Consider the following 16,705-nt stretch of genomic DNA (forward strand, 5'->3'; position numbering starts at 1 on the left):
AAAACAGCTTTGAAAAAAACAGTAGGAAATGGCTCTTCATGAGGTGAAATAAACAAAAAACCTTGTAAGGCAGTCAAAACCAAACTTTTTGTCCTTTCATCCCAGATGTAAAAAAGTCCCACATGGTTACAATCCTGTGAAAATAGTAGAAGATCAACAACTAGCAAAAAAAAAGGCCACAAAACATATCCTCAAGGTGAAAAAAACAACCAGACAAAAATACTGTGATGTCTGTTGCTTTGAACATAGTCAAGCATTTTTTCAGCGCTAACTTTGAGAGACTGTTTTGTTCTGTGACACATTTTTATATTCAGTTTCTTTTACCTAAATTATACTGTATCGAATTCTGAACCGAGCAGCATTATTCCCCTTGGAAACAACATCTTATTCTCTCTCCACAGCATAGATGATAGCTAGCAGGTGCCACTCTACTACACCAGGCTCAGGCTGTATCGTATTGTAACATATGAAAACTCTTTTGGGCAGCGGATATATTGGATAGTGCAGATCACTAGCTGTGACTTAACATGCTTAAAATTGTGGAAATAACTAGAAAGAAGCCAGGAACTATTAAAATGCAAGTGAACAAGGACATTATAATAAATGACAGCAATATTTTGGCATAGATTTGGGACAAAAAGAGATTGTAATTTTAATTTGCAGACTGTTTCCAATGATTTTTATTCTATTTGGGATTAATACAATAGGACTGATTTTTCTGTCATAATTACAGAAATACTAAGATGAAATACAAACCAGTGCCTCTAAATTGCAAACCTGTAGGTGTTCTGAAATGTATCTGCATGTTGATGTAGGAGTCAAGAAGTGGTGCAGTGTCTCTTCTTTCTCAGGAGCAGGAAGATGAATCCTGCATCAATCAGAAAAATCACATAGTAAATTAACTGGGTCATAGAAGGTTGCTAACTCCATCTGTTTAACTGCTGCTAATGTGAAGTACTAGCATACCCATTTTCTTCTTTTCAGACAGAAAATGACCAGTTGCAGGGAACTGGACAGACACGTTTTAACATTATGTGGGACAAAGCATTGACTTCAATATTTCACAGAAGAACCATATGCAGCGCATGTCTTCAAAAATATCCTTAAGAACACAAAGCACATACGATGACATACACAAAGCACATACAATGCTCTATTTGCACCCGGTTAAGCACAACTTTTCCTACACACCTGAAGGATTTATGTAGTTATTCAAACATAAATGTAAGTTAATTCGTTGAGGTTTGAAAGGGGTTTGCTAGGTCCAACACCTTTTGCCCTTGCAAATGACAGTATTTGGCCAAGGTTTCCCACAATTTTACTTAAGTGCACTGAGCTAATTGATCCTCCTGAATGCCTCTGAACATACATGTGCAGACATGGCACAAATAGCTAAAGCAGGTGGCAACACAGTTGCACCACTTACTTAGAAAAAAAAAAAGGTAAAAGCCCAACACAATCCTTGCAGTTCATAATCAGCTTTTCACTAATTTCAGAACACCTAAGAAATACACTTTGTGGGCACATAAAGTTTCAAAACCAGGCTCAGGTTTTTTTTTTAATACTGACTTGCTCCTGCTGGACTCCTCACTGCTGATTTTTTGTGATGACAAACAGCCCTCTGCTGTGGCTGAGGTGCTCAGTGTATTTTTGAAGGGAAGTTAGATGACATTTTTTTCTGTAGTGATATTGTTTTATTTGCTTTTCTAGGGAAGGGAGCATTTGGGAGCATATCTTGTGTATGGAGCTGCAGTTTATCGCGTGGAATGTGCAACTCAGACTGTTTTGTAGGTGAACACAAAGCCCAAGAAACACCAGAACAAGAGGTACCTATTTGTAGGCATTTTCTCCTGTGATTTTTATGCTGAACGATTAAATTCTGAACGCAATATGAACAGTGCAGAATGCTCCTGTCTGAGTTCAAGATGGCTTATCTTTAAATGTTCTTATTTTTGTTCTCTTGTGTCCAGCTAACATGCCACTGTACACTGAAGAAGGCTGCTGCCCACCCCGCTGTGGTAACTCTGACCTGGCAGACAGCCGAGATTGCTCTGAGTGCAGCAAAAAAACCCAAGGTAGAACCATGTTGAAGACCAATACTGGCATTTAAGGGCTTTATGACTAACCGGGCTGACACTTAAAAATTAAAAGCAGAAAACAGCAAAAGCTTGCTGCTGAGCTGCAGGCACACAGTGTATCACTACTGCTCTATCACCAGAATAGGCAGGGCTTTACCCAAATGACAGCAACTGCTATGGGATGTGCTACCTTCTCTCACTTACAAATATTGTTTCAAATGTCCATGCTTTTCATAAAACAGTGGACCGGGAAGTACTTATTTCAGTGGATAGCAATCTGTATCATCATGTCAAAGTCACCTCATTGATTTTGAAATAGCTGCAGCATCTTACACAGAGATTTGCAGAGTGAAGATATGTGTTTATTAAACCAATAAAAACCAGGAAAAACAGGCTCAGACTACACGACCAGTCTTCAAATTCCTCTAGATGCCAGAGAGTTAAAAATGTAAACATTTCTGAGGGCTTTGTGTTTCTAGCCTCAGGTTAGGAGGTAGGTTGTGCTTGTGTACCTGTTAGCTTTTCTTCTTCTTTCTGACTATTCCTAATTTAATAAAGAAACATAGCTCTCCTACCTTTATCCTTATACCATCACAGCTGCAAGAGCACAACCATGATATTAGAAGGGTAAGGCAGTAACTCCAACACATTAAAAATGGTATGCTGACCTAAATGTTCTACCAGGTCATTTAAAACAAAGAATCCCTCCTACCTGACCTCACATAATTTCTTTTTTTTAATCGCTGTTATCAGACGACTGTGTATTATGATCCACTCTACCACCTGAGAGCAAAACCTAAACCACTTACTTTATTACCAGTTGATTTTGCTTCTCCTTTTTGTTGGAACCATTACATGTATCTGAAGAACACAGCAAGCCAAAGCCACAGCTGTTAATGAAGGTGGGTAAGAGAAGCTGATGAATCCATTCAAAGCCTTTCCTTCCCACGTGAGCAACTACTGCAAGAACACAAACTATCAGGAAGATCAAGTGATTGAGTACAGAGGTTGAGAATGGAGATGAAGATGATGATATGGCATATATGGGACAGGATGGCAACAGTTCATCGTAAATTTAAAAATGGACTCTTGAGGACAATGAGGAAGATGAGCTTCAGTAGGATGGAAGTTATTAATTTAGAGGACTCTTACTAATTACTTTCTTACAAAATTACTGCAGTATATTTAGTTATTTCCTAGCAGGCTGAGCTCAAGATTTTAGGCAATACATATCATGAGAGGGGCATGGTTTCTAAAAACATACTGTTTTTCTAAGGCTTTACATAAATAATTGGTAGGCTTTTAAGCAGCACTCTAGATGTATGCTCCTTAAGAGATTACATTTCCATCCATTGTGCAGAGAACAAGTCCTTTCCCAGTATGTATGTGCATGCATTGTAAACTACTGCAAACATCTATTGAAACTGTGCACACACACACTTATCAAGAACCATGCCCATCACTACCAAAACATGCAGAGATAAACAAGATGAGTGTGTTTGTCTACATGGTGAATGTCACTGGGATGGCATGCCAGTAGTTTACTACTATGGAATTATAGTTACAAAGCAATTCATAATACAATAGGTATTTTACCTAGAATTTCTTTGTTGATACCATCTGGTGCACCTGTGTTCCTCAAAGCCAACATGTTTTTCCTCATAATCTTGTAGAATATTTCCCAGGGATACTGCATCTATGACATGATCTTAAAGATTTATGGTTGTGACTGTCTTCCAAGTACCTCCACTGTATTCACTTGTATTAAAAACATCTGAAATATTTTATATGTCATCAGCCTCCAATTAATCTTAATTCCAGTGGTTGTTAAATAATGTTTCATCACACACGCAGATTTTGGATTTACTGCAAAGTGAAATACAGTCTATAAGTACACTGGCAAAAATGACTTCTTTTGCCTTTTTAACTACCTTCTTGGGCTACAGGGACCTGAAATAAGCAGAGAGCATTTACAACAGAATTTTTCCTTTTATCTTTTAAATGGCTCAGCACTTTCAAACTATGGCAAAGGGAATACATAGCACTCAGTGGGTAATTTAACTTGCAGGGAAACAACAAAGTGATTTTTTTAGCATTACAGAAATACAATATATCATACTACAGAAAAGGATGTTCTTTATGGCCCCTTGCTGTGAAAGAACAAATTCTTTGCATGAAACCACCATGAAAGTGCTGTTATTTGTTGTCAGTATGGCCAGGTGGCTAAAAGAGTAGACTGAGCCTTGGAATGGCTCCTTTACATTTCCAGGAATAAACAGCTCTAGAACTGTTAATCACTTAGATTTAGCTTCAGCTTTACAAAGGAATTAAATGTGAAAAATGCTAATTTTTATGGTGTAATTCCTTAACGGATTTTTTCTGTGTGTGTTAGATACTCCTGAAGACCTCAGAATTCTTCTGTATATAACTTTGAAGGAGTTCTGTGGACTCCACTCTGCATTTTAATCTTTTAATCACTGCACTTTCAGTAAGAAAGAGAAATTCAAAATCATGTGACAGACTAAAAGGGACAAAATAAGGACCTATATTTATGAAAAGCAATATAATAACAAGGTACTTTGGAAAGGCACATCTGATCTGTCACTTCAACTCAAGTTCTTATCTGGAGGAGTTCTCCAGGAAAAACAAAGAAAGAAACAAAAAGAATGAAAAATAAATTCAAAATGTGATTCTGAAAAAGACTGTTTGTGATATCATGCTCTCCTACACTTGTTTGGATTAATACTATGCTTTAGTATTGTTAATGGTTGTGCAGCCTTAAATCCCTACAAGAAAGGGATGTTGCAAGCATTTTGTTTATGGGCTCTCAGACTAACATCATCATTATTTTACAAAAACTTTTGTATATATAGTAACCCTGGATGATTAAACACCCCCCACCCACCAAACCAAACAAAAAAAAAACTCAAAAAAACCAAATAAGCATTTATTAAAAAAACCCACACCTGTTTCTTAAAATAATGTGGTCTACATTAGTGCAAGTAAGACTGGAACAAAACTACATTTCCAAGCACACAACTGTCATGGTTTAGGCCCAGCTGGTAACAAAGCACCATGCAGCCACTCGGTAACTCCCCCCAAGCCAGTGGGATGGGGAGGAGAATCAGAAAGGAGGAAAAAAAAAAAAAAAGTTGGAACCGAGTGGGTTGAGATAAGGACAGTTTACTGGGACAACACAAGGAGACAAGTTACAATAATAACCTCTCCGGGCTGTGCCCCCTCCCAGCTTCCTGTGAAAATCAGCTCTACCCCAGCCGAGCCCAGGACAGCATTCAAAAAAATTAAGAGCTCTGAATTCTTCTCAAATGCCAGTGCTTTTCAGAGGTTCTTTCCTTTGGTTTGGGCATAACATTTCAACAAAGTTTTGAATTTATCAGCTGCAGGAGACAAGCAGTACTGGTATCTTCTTTCCCCCCAGAAAAGCAGTGCTTTTAGCAGCATTCAAATGACAGCTCGAATTAGAAGCTTGCTCCTAACAGGCAGAAGGAAGACTGCATGATTTTATGATGTATGGGTAGGGTGAAAATGTCCATGTTTTACAAGATGGCAGATAATTGCCTTGAAGGGGTCTTCTTGAGAGAGCAACAACTAACTAATGGATAACATTAGACGGACACAGTATGAGGAAGCGAATTGTGAGGAAGACTTTTTTTTTTTAAGTGGCATTTTAAAAATAGTGGTCAAGGATGCCCAGAGACCTACAGAGCCATATCAATTTTATAGTGTTTTCAATTAGAACTGCCCACTGAGAGTGCACAGGGAGACCACGAAGAGTCATAAACTTTATAAAAGGCCATTTGTCCAAGAGCTACTGACTCAGAGAATTGTTCATTAGCCACTGACACATCTGGAGAAAGTTCACAGAAAACAGTACAACCAAGGAAACCCATAATAAATGCACACACAACAGAGCACAAAAGGATCTGAAATACTGCTTTCTATTTTATGGACTTATTGTGTCTGTGCCTTTTACACTGTCCTGAAAAAAACCCTAGAGAAATTCAAATCCACAGCTGCTCAAATCCACAAATCCCGATCCCACAGAACCAACGCTTCTTCTCTCTATCCTCCTGCCTTCTCCAGCCACAATATTGAGAAAGACATCCTGAATGAAACAAATGCATTTTAAAAACCAAAAACACTTCACAAGCTTTTCTTCATCTCAGGGACTTTTTCTGTTTTCTTCTTTCCCCACCCTGTAACCCTTTCTTTGCTATTTTAATTTATCCATGGAGTTTCCCAAGCCCTAAGCTCTTCTTTACCTAGTTGTACTTTTTTTCTCCTAGGCAATTATCTCTCATTATTTTCTCACTAATAATGCTCTTTCAAAATGATCTTGTAAATTCACATCTCCCGCACAGTTTTACCACCCACTCACCTCTCATGTAATCCAGTGATCTGATTTCAAAGGGAAGTGTAGGCTACCAGTGCTCTTCATCCTTTCTCTTTCCAATTGAGTGTACTTATATAGGGAAAATTTTCCTCTTCCATGACTCTATTCTGAAGTTTTGCTAGAGAGGAAGTGAATGAAAGTACATTGTAGGAGTTATAGTCCAAGTGCCTCGAGGCCCAGCTCTCCTTCCCCCACAGGCGAGTCCCTAAATCAGACTACATTTTTGCACTACACCATACCATTGCCTTGGGGTGTTGTATGACCATCACATGACTTCTGGCTAAGGAGTCAGGCTGGAATTTACATAAATTACCATAGAAGCATTTCATATGGATTTTGAGACATTTGGTTTTCTCATGACAAGTGACAGGTATTTCTAGAGAAATAGGTATTTGCATTTTATATATGGGGAAGGAAAGGAGGGAAAGGTACATTCGTTCAGCAGAATAGAGCTGTGTTAACCATAGATTTTTCATCTACCCTCAACCTAAATAAACCCAAGTATGGTTTCAAGTCTGAATTTTAAGGAATAACCAAACATGCAACCTGATGAGGAACAGACAGATGTCCTGGGGGTTCAGAAGGATGTTTTTTCCACTCTGACTCATTTTTTTCTGTTTAGTAGGTATATGGCAATACCGAATATGCTAGGATTAGGAATTAGAGCTTAAAAGTTCATTTCAAGTGCTGAATCAATTGAATACAAAATATCTTAATAGCAATATTACCTTTCCAAGAACATACAGATAGATACATAAGATATTACTTCTGCAATCAAACAGGAGATGACAGAAGATTCTGATTGGACATATACATTTGCAATGAACTAGATAAATTTATAGATATTAAGATCCAAAATTAATGGTAGACATCATAAGCACATGTAACTTCTGCTCTCTTTCCAAGTAAGTAACACGTTCCTACTTTTATTGGTTGCTTTCTACTGCTAAGGAATATTTAGAGAGTTGCCTAATACACATCTAAAAACTGAATTTAACAAATCTCCCAAGACTTTACTATTTGTGAACACAGCGGAAGATATTTCCCTAGGAAAGTATATAACTGTCATGGTTTTGGCTGGGACAGTCATAGTGTTCTTCTTAGTAGCTGGTACAGTGCTCTGTTTGGAATTTAGTTCTTCTTAGTAGCTGATACAGTGCTGTGTTTGGGATTTAGCACAAGAATAATGTTGACAACTCCCTGATGTTTTAGTTGTTGCTAGGGATCACTCATCCTAAGTTAAGGATTTTTCCATTTCCCAAGCTCTGCCAGAAAGCAGGTGCACAAAAAGCTGGGAGGGAGCACAGCCAGGAGACCTGACCCAAACTAGCCAAAGGGATATTCCATACCATAGAACGTTACGTTCAGTATATAAAGTGGGGGGAGATGGCTAGGAGGGGCGGATCGCTACTTGGGCTTTGGTCAGTGGGTGGTAAGCAACTGCATTGTGCATCGCTTGTCTTTTCTTGGGTTCTATTTCTTTTTTTTTTTTTTGTTATATTCCTTTTCATTACTATTATTATTATTGTTATTATAATATTTTATTTTACTTTAGTTATTAAACTGTTCTTATCTCAACCCACAAGTATTACTTCTTTTTTATAACTCTCCTCCCCATCCCACTGGGAGCAGGAAGGAGTGAGTGAGCAGCTGTGTGGTGCCTGGTTGCCGGCTGGGGTTAAACCACAACAATGACATTGTAAAGTAGGTAGCAATTACAACTTTTTTCCACTGTCCCTTTTCAGAATAGGTTTAAGCAGGACGCAGACCAACAAAACGGATGTACTTATTTTTTCTGTGCATGACTTTGCAGATTTATATTACACATTCAATTGAGTATTAAAAAGGGAAAATAATGTTCTTTTATTGTTCCTCATTTGTATTACCTATTCAGCATCTAGATAAGGACTTGCCTTTTTCATGAAGATTTGAGGTTCTACACTTCTCCAACAACCATTTTGTTAAAACTCTTCTTCCTCAGTTTTTTTTCATGAGTTCCTCCATCCTTGCTCACTGCATGTGCCATGACCAAAATCACCAGCAAAATTTTGCTGTATCCTTTCTTCTCTTGTCATTCAACATCATCTTTAATACCTTTTTTCTTTCATTCCATTTTTTTTATCCTGGTCCTTATGGAAAAAACTTATTCCCTCACCTAGAGTCCCTTCATTAGGAAACAAAAACGCTGAATACAAATCTTACTGTATTCATTGACTGCATTGAATTGTGCCTTCCTCTTTCACTTGCAAATCTTAGCACCTTGGAAGCAATCCAACTGCAAATTTAAGAACATGTAAAAGATACTAAGCCCTTGGCTATTCTGAGTCACAAACGAAAAAAGCCAAAATTCATTCCCAGCCATTATAGATCAAGAAAAAGATCATTACCTTCAGTTATGCATTTAATTATCTAATAACTGCCATTGTTAGTAATGTTTTTAAAGCTCCAGCCCATTTAAAAACCAGAAGAGGCCACAATTCTACCATAATGTTCTTCTGGAAGAGTAGATAACATAAGCTTTCCAATCATCACACTAGCAAGTGCGGCCTTCTGCTTATTAGGTTTGGTTTTGGTTTTTTGGTTGGTTTGTTTTTTGGTTTTTTTGTTTGTTTGTTTTTTTTTACAGCTGTCTTCTCCCTTCAGAAAATATAAGCATGTATGGAAAAAAGGTTATACCTCTATATAAAGCATATTCATTACAAAAGACATCTGAAGGCATTCTGATATTTTTTGGTTTAATTCCAGGAGAAAACTAGTAGAAAATTAGATGCATGGAAATTATGGTGCTGAGCGTTAAAGAAAAGTCCTGAACAGCATAGGTTCTTGAGGATTTCTCTTAAAACCATACCTCTAGTCTGGGGACCGTGTTGTTAAAAGCATGATTCCTGACAGATACCAGCCTACACTGGTATGGTACATTCTTTCTCGATACAACTTCAGTGATGCTAGGCAGAGGTTATATAAGGGTCTACATATAAGCAGTTGCCAAGAGTGAAAGTACAAGAGGAACTTTTTCCCCAAAAGAGGCCAGAGCCACAATAATGTGTTTTAAGTTACAGGTTTGACTCTCCTAGGAAGGTTGAGCAACATGTCACTACTCTTTCCTGTCAGTCTAGCTTTTTAGGCAGTCAATGCCACAAAGCTTTGCATAAGAATGAGACAATTAACTTTGCTAAGCATGGCAAAGGAAAGGAAACCTGCGACAAGGATAACGTTGTCAATTACAGTTCCTTTATTAATGGTACAGTGCAGCAACATCAACTGAAATAAATACAGTTATTTGTACATAATACAAAAATATAACCCTTCATAAAGTTTATACTGTGCTAGGAATTATGTATTGAGCTTAAACAATTGATATATAACATTTTCTCTTAAATAAAGTGGACAGGTACACTCAGCCAAACGAATGTAGTTAACATTTTCTCTAATTTGAAGACAAACACATGAAGAGCAGTTTATTAGTTTAGTGTATCCATACATCACACCTCAGCTAAGATTTGAGAGTGAGCTAATAGTTTTTCAAGTTTTCCCTTTGCCACTGTTCGCTATTGATAGCCCAGTGGTTCTATAACCAAACAGTGAATTGAATTTTTGATAGTAGCATTTACTAGCAGATACAGAAAAGTATTGTTCAGACAACCAGCTTAAGGCACCATGGCTTCCACAACAGACACATGAAATTACTGGCGAAAAAACAATTTTAAAGAAGGCTATGTGTGTTTAGCTACAGTACCATGATGAACAACAATCTATTCCTTGAATATATGCTTGACAATATATTCAGTTGACTAGTGTGGGTTTTGTTTATTCTTAAAGAAAAAAGTAATAAAATACAAGATTTTGACATTATTACAATCTCAAGAATGCCTCAAATCTTTGAAAAAAAAAAAATTCTCCCTTCATCCCTCCATTTAAAAATGTAGAATACCAAACTGTCTCTCTTGCAGGAAAATTCTTTTACAGACTTTTTGGAAATACAGTTTCCAACACGTTATATAGTAAACACCCACTAAATTATTTTGTTCTCCTTTGAAAGAAAGTATATTTAACTGCTGGTAACTGCCATTGCCTCCCCACCAATTCTGTATTCTGTCTGTCTCTGCTATCAACAGCACTGGTGAACAATTCATTTAAATGAAATCAAGTTTCTCCTGAAGTTCTACAGAGTAAACATGAGTCCTTGATTTGCTCAAGACCTCTTCCCTAATAATATCCCATGGTATTGGCTGAAAGTTAAAACAATATGAAGTGGAACTAACATCTTGACAGCACCTGCCACAAAGACCCAAACAGCTACCTTGTTAAAACTCTCTTGAACCCTTGAGTGAAAAGTAAGATTCAAATAGGATAGGACAAGGACTAAAGTCATAAAAGGACACTACAGGAATTGTGTGTTCCAAATGGTACATGGTAGTTCAGATACAGAACTACAGTTGAGACATATCCACAGAACCATTCTGAACCTCAGAAAATGTTCCAGCCACATCACAAGCTGATGTCAAAAGATTATGAACATGACAAAGTCACTGCAGCTTACCTAGTTCCACTTAATGAGTAGGGGAGAGAAAAATTATCAGAGGAGAAAGAGTAGATTTGGAATCATACATTACATGTAAGTATTTTCATTACATACATTAAGAAGTGTTTTCCAAATCACTATCAATTCTGAAAATACCTCCTCCATTTACCTATCGCTACATTTCAGAGTAGGACTGGCTGCAGTTACTTGTAATAAATAACTGATACACACTATAGTGTTGGTACATTATTCCATGAATCCCCAAAGGCTTTCATTTCTGTATTGATTTACTTGGTCAGCCAAAACTTTGGCTCTTACCTGCACTGGGTGCAGAGAGTTGATGAGATTTTTCCATGCCTTACAACAATGTCAATCTTCAAGTCAGCCATTTTATTGACAGTGTAGTGAATAACGCCAAGGTTCTCCCCATTTTCCTATGACAAATACCAGCAGCACATAAAATGAAAAGTTGCCTTTCATTACCTCTTTTGCCTTAAGGCCCAGTGAGCAGAAGTCTTGTTATACTGTTTCTGCATCTTTTGCGCCTGAACCTTTCAAATTTACAAACTTTCACACTGTTATTTATTTCCTGAATTCAGTGAAACAATTCCTCAGAAATAAACTACACAGGTTATGTGTTGTCATTTGTACAGTCAACTATGAAGAAGTATATCTCAGATTCCAGTAACTCAATGAGGAACACTGATTTCCTCCATTTCAAATAAACTTAAAATAAATAATTTCAATTAACAGCTTCAACTGTGACAGCTGTGTAGCATATAAAAAATAAGAACTATAGAGAATTAACCTCGCTATTTTTATCTAATCATTGGCTTCTTGCACCACAGGAAATTTCTGACTCAATCAATAGCAAAATTTTCTAAGCTGCTAGCTAAAATGCAAATGTAAGAATGACAAAAAACTGGGAAATGAGGTTGGAATAAAATTCTGTATGTTAAAACCAGGCTTTCTTCACTTAAGTGAACTATCCATACCTTAGTGTCAGAAGAAGTCACGATTAACTTTGGTCATGTTTTGCATGTGCTTGGATCTCTGAGCAACCGGTAACTTTAGGATACACAATTTATCTGTAAGGACCTAGAACAACCTAGTACTCCTTTTGCATGACTAGGTTAATGGTGAATTAGAACAAAGAAACTAAAATCATCTTGTATGGTTAGTTCCAACCTCAGTTACCTAAACAGACATATGACAACAAAGTACCTATAAAAGCAGTGCAAATATAAAAGCTCCATGACAGGGGAGAAAAAAAACCAAAAGGCAATTAAAAAAAAAAGCTGCATTGGTTTGCTTAGTGGTTATTCACTATTTTGCCTTCTGGCTGATGAAAGAAGTTATCTTCTTTGAGTTTAAGATGTTCTGGTAAATCTAGCTGCCTTTTTGCTTCTTCAATGTCTTCCTGAATTGCTGAAATAAGCGCCACTGAAAAAGATAAGAATAGAGATATTTAAAAGTTGGTTTGAATTCTGAACACACAATAGAAAGTGAAAATAACAGGTACCACAGAATACCAGACAACAATCACAGAAGTAGCATATAATTATTACCACGAGGTTTGAAAGGCAAAATTCTTTGTTTTTAAAATGCCTTTTTTTTTTTTAAACATGCCAGAGTTGGATTTTTCACCATTCTAAGCGCTATCCTCTCCTTGTTCCGAAAGACATTTTAGCAAAAGATCAAGTTTCATGAACTGTTTCAATTCTAACAGAGCTGCATTTTAAAAATAAATTAACAGACTAGACTGATGCTTTCACAACTAGCCCCATGATTATAAAATTACTCCTCAGACAAGTGACACAACAGTACAATTTTTTAATGTGATACATTAGCAGATGTGAGGGTATGTTTTTGGTTTTTTTTAATTAAACTAACTTGTACATTTAGCTTATGAAAACATTTTACTGAAATTTCAAAGGTTAACAGATAAAACATCTCATAATGGAAAGAAAGACAGTGAGACAGTGAAGACACAGTACTTGCACGAATAAGACAAATAAGACACTAGTTTGAGGGAGACCTGCAATACTGACCTAAGGAATCAAAGTTTTTTTCTGGTCGAATATATCCAGTTATGACTATACTAAGAATTTCTCCGTAAAAGTCTTCTTTGAAGGTATGGATAATGTGCGTTTCCTAAAGGAAGAGAAAAAAAGCTGGCATTTATGATAAACTTTGAGTTTATTTCCCTCACTGTAAGGATGTACAGCTAATATCCCTAACTCAAATTCTCCCCAACACATACCAATAAAGGGGACATTTAATTTAGCATGTATAATGCAAGAGACTAGGGCTTTTTCTTATGTTAGGAAGGAGAATTGTACCTTGCATGGAATTTAAGAAAAATTAATCAAGAGTATTCTGATAGGGAAAAAAAAAAAGCAGCCATTACTCAGGAGAAATGGTTCACCACTTCTACGAGGTAAGATTTCCAATGCAGCAAATCACAAACAAAGCTTAATGTTTCATCATTAAGTTGATGCATCCATTGAAATAGTTGGCTTAAGGAGAGCTTTTACAACCAACTCACATGGGAACTGAATGAAAAAATTCAAGGAGTGAAGACTGAGACAGGGTTCCATCTTAAGCTCAAAACCATTTTATGCACATTTCTCTCTCCAACACAGGCCCACCCATAGCATATACCAGCAGAGATAACAGATGCAAAGCTTTTGACTAATTGCACAGAAAAGTTGGCTGCAAAAATTTTTAAAAGTATATGTTTGCATAAGACAAGCACATTATGGAGGCTTCAGACACTTAGAACCTTAGAACCAGAGGTTCGTGCCCAAATAAAAGTGTTTTAAACAATTAAAGCAGAGCCCTGCAAGACTCAGGAAAAGCACCACCACCTGACAGCAAGAAAAACCACAGCTGTCACAACTCAGGATTTTAACTCAACTCCTCCATCCTATGATTATGCACCTTTAAATATTTATTCTGTACATCAAGCCACAGCACCTCATATATGGATTCCATTATTTAAGAGAAGAATTAACAGAAAAATCATTACAAATTAAGATGCCCCAACATCGTGTATTTGAAATGTAGACAAATTGCAGAGAACAATAGATTAGTATGTTCCAGCTCATGCTAGGGCTCTCATAACCAGTAAATTCAATGCATTTATCAAGCTTATGTTTAGTTAGCTATTAGCACCATAAGCAACCAACATTTCAGAAATACTGTTATATTTTTATTTTGGAAGTATTTAAGTAATGATGGAACAGAAAGAAGAAAATAAACTTTATTCACCTACAGCTACCTACTCTCTGGCTACTGAGAATATTTTCTTTTCAGAATACAAACATATGATATAGATACCAAATACACTTCTAAGAACAAACAGAATTTCTAGATATCATTTATGGATCAAATTCCGCTTATCTTATTCAAATTCAACATCTGGCTCATTTATTGTAATAAAAATCCCACACAAAGCAAAATTCTTACCACTGATTTCTTAATATTCTTATAGAAAGGATTCCATCCTATGCTCAAAACCATTTTATGCACATCTCCATTTCCAACACAGGCCCATCCATAGTATATACCAGTAGAGATATCAGATGGAAAGCTTTCAACTACTTGCTCAGAAAAGTTAGCTGCAAAAATTTTAGAAAGTGTAAAGTATGAGTGACTTTGTGTAAGTCAAGGACATAACAGAATCTTCAAACACTTAAAAGCCAGACTGTGCCTAGGTACTATTTACAAACATAATACCGATGATGATGAGAATGATGCAATGTGGAATCTGGCAAAGTGAAAAACACAAACTAGCTTCATGAAATTCAGTCCCTGTGGTAATACCAGAGTTATCACTTCTCTTATGCATACTATATTTTATAATTATACACATCTTATTCTGCAGTAATAATTAATATACATGTAATATTTGCAGTCAGAATGCATTTTATTCTTAGGATAACTACCACAGCTTTAATATGGTAAAAGATGAGGAAAAAAATCAGGTGTCTTCTGGACTGTAAAGTAGCATCTCAGAACTATTTATTTGTTAGTAAAATAATTACTTATGAACTAAAACATGTAGAAATAAATGAAATAGTTATTTAGTCACCTGTCAATTTTCTACAACTTGCCTTTCAGAGGCATTTGCGGACTCATGGGATTTTCTTTGAAAAAAACCTACTTATTTACAGTAAAATAAATTCCCTTCTGACTGAACCAAACCTTTCAAAATTGCTATTCTACTTCTCATGTGAGTAGATCTCTTCACACAAGACATCAAGTTGATTTAAAAGAATTTATGGTTACTGAATTTTTTATCAAAGCTCACAAGCAGTAACAGCTTCCCTCCCTTATTCCCTGATAGCAATACACCATTTATACACAATCAAGAGGAAAAATGAGAAATTATTAACGGATGTTGTCAGAAATCCAGCACCTCAAGGCTGTTATTACAATGTTTCCTTGTCTGCTAGGAGTGGCGCAACATGACTGTTGACTTCAGCGTCTGTTTAAGGCAGGCCAAAATTCACTTGAATTACACATCTATCTGTATTTAGACAAGTGAGGCGGACATGAGCAACAGGAAAACGTATTTCTTTGCAGGCCAAGTCCACCTGCTCTGTTTTTTAGTCTGCATTATTCCCCTCGAACTTCCTTCCTTACAGCTATTCCCAACGCCTACTCCCTTTCTTGTTCTAATCCGAGGTTTATGTGAACAGATATTTTCCAAGCTGCCACACCACAACGCCGTGCATGTGATCGCTTATCTACATCCTGTACATCATCGTGACGATCATCAGATGATTAAACGAACAACAACAACAAAAAAAAACCAAAAAACAAACAACCAAGACTGAAAGAAACTGCTTAACAGAGTGGAGGAAAAACGACACAAAAGAGGGTGCAAGACTCTTAAGCAGTGCAGGAACACAACGCTAGAAAAACGCTAACGCGGAACAAGCCGAGCGAGCGAGCCGTGCCGGCAGCGCAGCGGAGCCTCGGCACCGCCGGCCGTGCCCGCCCTCCGAGGGGCTTCCCCACCTTCCTCTCCTCTCTCCGGCAGCGGGGCCGGGCGCCCCGGCCCCTCCTGCGCGGCGGGGCGGGAGCACGGCACGTCTGCGCTCAGCCGGCCCGAGCGGTGCGGGCTGCTGAGGGAGCCCCCCCCCCGGGCCCGGCGTCTCACCGGCGGCTGCGCTCCAGCCCCGCCGCGGCCCCGGGACGGGGACCCGGGGCGGACCGCCGGCCCCGCCCGCGGGGGGGGGTGCGGGGGTGGGCCGGGCCGGGCCGGGGCCGGGCCCGGGCCCGGGCCCGGCTCCGCCGCGGCGAGCGCCTCGCACCTCGCCGGTGGCCCTTCACGGGAGGCGTCACCCCCGCCCCGCCCCGCCGCGGGCCGGTCCCCCCGCGCGCCCCGCTCACCCGTGGGGATGCCCAGCTCCTTGGAGCCTCTGCCGAAGCCCTTCACCACCTCCCCGCGGCAGAAATAGGGCAGGTGCCTCATGGCGGCAGCGGCCGTGGAGGCGGGCACGCGGCGACGCCGAGAGCCGCCAGCAGCCCCCGATCCGCCCCGGCCGCAGGCAGCGCTCTCCACCACCTTGCTCTAGGCGCTACCAAAAAGAGGGGAGGAACTCGGTAGGGCCTTCCAGTTCTCCTGTCATCCGGCTCTCTGACAGGCACCTACCTCCCCTCAAGAATAGACTTGCCCAT

At 38.6% G+C, this 16,705-nt stretch overlaps 1 protein-coding gene across 1 annotated transcript; it reads right to left on the reverse strand.

Annotated features, from left to right (window-relative positions):
- Positions 1 to 9,701: 9,701 nt before the first annotated feature.
- On the reverse strand, positions 9,702 to 16,664 carry RFK (riboflavin kinase). The gene is made up of 4 exons (XM_069777365.1): positions 16,418 to 16,664; positions 14,486 to 14,637; positions 13,066 to 13,168; positions 9,702 to 12,457 (listed from the first exon to the last, which is right to left on the reverse strand). The coding sequence occupies exons 1-4, from the start codon at positions 16,497 to 16,499 to the stop codon at positions 12,327 to 12,329; spliced, it is 468 nt and encodes a 155-aa protein (XP_069633466.1). The 5' UTR covers positions 16,500 to 16,664; the 3' UTR covers positions 9,702 to 12,326.
- Positions 16,665 to 16,705: the final 41 nt, after the last annotated feature.

This window comes from Haliaeetus albicilla, chromosome Z (assembly GCF_947461875.1).
Source record: "Haliaeetus albicilla chromosome Z, bHalAlb1.1, whole genome shotgun sequence".
In the NCBI taxonomy this organism is placed as follows: Eukaryota; Metazoa; Chordata; class Aves; order Accipitriformes; family Accipitridae; genus Haliaeetus; species Haliaeetus albicilla.